General features: G+C 23.9%; 1 protein-coding gene across 1 annotated transcript in view; it reads right to left on the bottom strand.

The window, feature by feature from the left end:
- LOC102677475 (zinc finger CCCH domain-containing protein 11A-like) overlaps window positions 1-3,823 on the bottom strand; it is a gene marked incomplete at its 5' end in the record, with an annotated part of 12,656 nt that extends 8,833 nt beyond the window's left edge. The window contains 5 exons of the mRNA XM_006613275.2: window positions 1,640-1,756; window positions 2,334-2,508; window positions 2,596-2,715; window positions 3,268-3,367; window positions 3,615-3,823. Coding sequence (XP_006613338.2) covers window positions 1,640-1,756; window positions 2,334-2,508; window positions 2,596-2,715; window positions 3,268-3,367; window positions 3,615-3,823 — 721 coding nt within the window. The remainder of the gene's footprint in view (window positions 1-1,639; window positions 1,757-2,333; window positions 2,509-2,595; window positions 2,716-3,267; window positions 3,368-3,614) is intronic.
- Window positions 3,824-4,041: the final 218 nt, after the last annotated feature.

Below are 4,041 nucleotides of genomic sequence, written 5' to 3'. Positions count from 1 at the left end.
TTTTTTTTTTTTTTTTGTTTTTTTTTTTTTTTAATTTTTTTAGCTTATAATTTGATCACCATCTTTTTTGTCTGATGATACAACTTACTCTCAACTTTTCTAATTAATGATATATTATAATATAATCATAACTGTGTTCAGATACAGATGATTAATATCTAATTATGACTAATCTGTAATCTTAAACTAATATCATTGAGAACACAGTGTTACTGAATCAATCTAAATGTTGCATGTTGTCCCTCTTCCCCAAGGTATACACTGTATGTGCATACAAAATTATATATGTAATTAAACATTATATTGAAACAACACACACCTTTGATTATAATTTTAAAGTGTAATGTACACAAATGTTCAGAACGATCTTTCAAAGAAATCCTTCATATATCAATATGATTTTATAATCTTATTCTATCCAATAATAAAGACAACGATATAGATCACCTATTGCTTTTGACTATGTATTCTTAATGAAATATCTTCTTGCATTTATTTTCTTCCATATATTTCTTTTCACTTTTATGTAAGCTAAATAAAAACTATTAATATATTTTATATTTATCAATAAATTTTAAATAGTGCAGTCTTTATTATTGAAGAGGAAATTTAAAACGTATTTTGTGAAAATTTACAATACATCAACATGTATCTGATACTATTAAAAGCCATTACTATTAGCAAAATATTATGTAAGTTTTCAATGACATTAATGCAGCTTAAGCTGTTATTTTGTAAAGAATTTGATCTTAATTATTTTTTCACTTATTCATTTTTTTCTTTTTTTTTTCCTTTTTTTTTTTAATAACTTAATTATATTAATTTATATGTCTGAATGAAATAAATTAAGCAAAGATCGATTAAGTATCGGAAATGTACTAACATTCCTGGTGCTCAATCAATATGAAAATCTGTGATAATTTTTACTGCAATATAGGAAGTATAATTTTATTTTTGTGTGTAAAGTATTGTATATATTTATACATTTATACAATACTTTACATCAATTTTTAGAGAACAAATTGTTTCATAGTTGTTTTATATAATTCTATATATGTTTTTTTCTCTTGTTTTAGTAGTATTTCATTAATATATTTTTTTATGCTGGTTATTGGTCAATAGAAACTTACATTGTTACAATTAAAGCATTCCTGACAACTTTAAAATCGTCTATATGACGTCATTTCGAGATATGGAAAAGGAAATCTTGATGTTTGAGGCTGAGTAGTTTGCTGAGTATGAATAGGTGAATATGATGGCTGTTGAAGGAGAGGAGAATTTTGTTGATTTTGTAAAGGAGATAGTGATTGACCAGGAGAATGTGAATGTAGATTTTGTGGATGGGAAAATGATAATGCATGATGGCAAGGAGAAGTCTGTGAATTCTGTACATTAGCTTGTGGTATATTCAAATTGTTTGTAATGTTAATATTGTTTAGTATGTTGAGACTGTTAGATACGTTATTAGGGATTGTCAAATTGCTTGGAATACTGAGTGCGTTTGGAATATTTGGTAAATTATGTGGAAGGCTTGTTGGTAAATTATGTGGAAGGCTTGTTGGTAAATTATGTGGAAGAGAAAGAGTAGCCGACGTAAGGTAATGTACGCTGAAAGATGGGGGCTAGTAAAGCCTCATACCTTCTTCAAATTTGACGATAAGAGGATCAACAGCTGGACTACCAATAAAACTGCCTGCTTCACTGCTTCCTCTACCTTGATCTGATTCTGTGCTACTTCCATCATATTTTGTGTCATCTAAATAATAAAAAAGACATGTTATAAAATTAAAAAAAATATCAATTTAAAAATTCAGTAAATTATTAAACTATAATATACAATACATTTTAAAATCAAAAAATTAAAATAAAAATAAATAACAAAAATATTAAAAAATGAAAATATAATATATCATTATATAACAATATTTCATTTCAATATAGATAAATAAATCAACAATATTTCAACAATATTATTTACAAACTATATAAAAGCATTTTGAAATAGAAATATTTTGAAATAGAGAAATCAAATAGATATCTCTTTTTCTTTCTTTTATAATATAATATAATAATAGAAATATATTATATGTAATAATATTTTTATAATATAAAATAATATACATAACTAAAATAAACAGATTATGTCAAACATGTTAAACATCACTAATTTATTTTCATATTATTATATATTTGCTATTATACATATAAAATATATTTAATGAAATTTTTTTAATAAGAATTTTTTTATATTTATATAATATTTTATAATTGTGTTATTAAAATTAACATACTTTGGTGTTTAATTTTAAAATATCCTGTATCAATATTCTTACCTTGACGATTTGACCATTCTTGATTCATTGTTTTTGATGTTAAATCAAAATTTTTTACTGGATTAATAGGATCACTAGTAATTGTACGAGCATTCTTATGCATAAATGAACAGTGTGGTTTTCTGCAACCTCCAGGTTGTGTTTCCCAATAACATGGAATTGATTTACGATTTTTCTATTTAAACATATAAAAATAAAATATTAATCTATTTCAATTTTTAATTAATAATTTATCTTTTATTTCTATTTATGATATGCTTACTCTTAACTCCATGTGCCTAAAATTACAATGTTCATCAAGGCATTTACCCTGCTTCCAATATACACACATTGTTTCACAACCCAAGGCAGATGGTTCATGTCTAAATGGACAATTATCACCCTATAAATGTAATTATAATATTAATAAAAATGGAAAATGATAAAAATATATCAAATATATAACAAATATAAAATAATAAAGTATTAAAGAATATCAATAGTTGCAGTGCTCATATATAATGTAAATACTGCAAACTATAATTAAAATTGCTTTACATAATTTATATTATATATTTAAATTATAATTATTTATATATAATAGTAAATACTATAACTTTTATTTTAATTAATATTAATATTATCATTAGTAATAAAAATTGTTTTAGATGTATAACAAAACAAACTGTATAAATCAAATCTTTTAAAATAAATAATTTAAACTAATTATAAAATCAATGAATAAAAATAATCTTGTAGTATATGAATAATATAGTTTATTAATTATTTTAAAACGAAGGATATCGTAAAATCTGGCTACAACATGGCCGATATAACCTCGCGAATTCAATATATAAGAGAAACAATATGGAACAAATCTAGAATATTTAAAATTTTATAGTGACGATTAGATATAACAAATGTTTTGTGTATTTTCTTAATTGCAAATACACACCTTTGTGCACGTTGAATAATAGAAAAAATAACAGTCGGTATTCTTATGACTGTGCTCCATTTGCAAGAACTGATAGAAAGATGAATGATCGTGTCCTTCACTAAAAAAAGAAAATATTTAAACACATCACGATTAAAAATGACATTTGATATAGACAATATGAGAATTATCAGACGTGTTACCACTTTGTGCAAAATATAATTATAATTTTAGTGTATCGTGGTCAACCGCCAATTCCAATGTTATCAAAAATTAACTTGAATGTAAAGTTTTCGCAAATACGAATATTAACATCGACGAAAAGAATTTTTCTTTCATTATGCATTAATTATATATTTATTACTTACGTGTGACGGCAGTGATTTCTTAGGTGACTTCTTTTTTGCCTCTTCGCTTTGACCCACACACTTAATCGACTCGCACACAGATTCAGGTAAATAGTTCGACCGTGGCACTTGTCGCCCCTTTCGTTGAAGACGCTATTCGCTACAGAAATGATGGCGGAAATTTTCGAGAATACACGAAAATGCACGACTATTTCCGCGCCATTTTTTAAATTTAGTAGTGTTATTAAAATAGCAACTATATAAATATATGTATATAAGTTTTGTAAAATTATATATATATAAAATAAATGATTAATAAATAAATATATTAAATTTAAACTTATTAAATTTATCTAAAATTTAAAAAAAATTAAATATCTAAGTCTTATTATTTTATTTACACTATAATTTTATTTATTTAAAAATAAATAAAAAAAAATTTATTTAT

The sequence above is a fragment of the Apis dorsata genome, unplaced genomic scaffold, assembly GCF_000469605.1.
Source record: "Apis dorsata unplaced genomic scaffold, Apis dorsata 1.3 scaffold_137, whole genome shotgun sequence".
NCBI lineage: Eukaryota > Metazoa > Arthropoda > Insecta > Hymenoptera > Apidae > Apis > Apis dorsata.
Note: the sequence above shows the minus strand (reverse complement) of the source record. Positions and strands in the feature narration are given on the sequence as shown.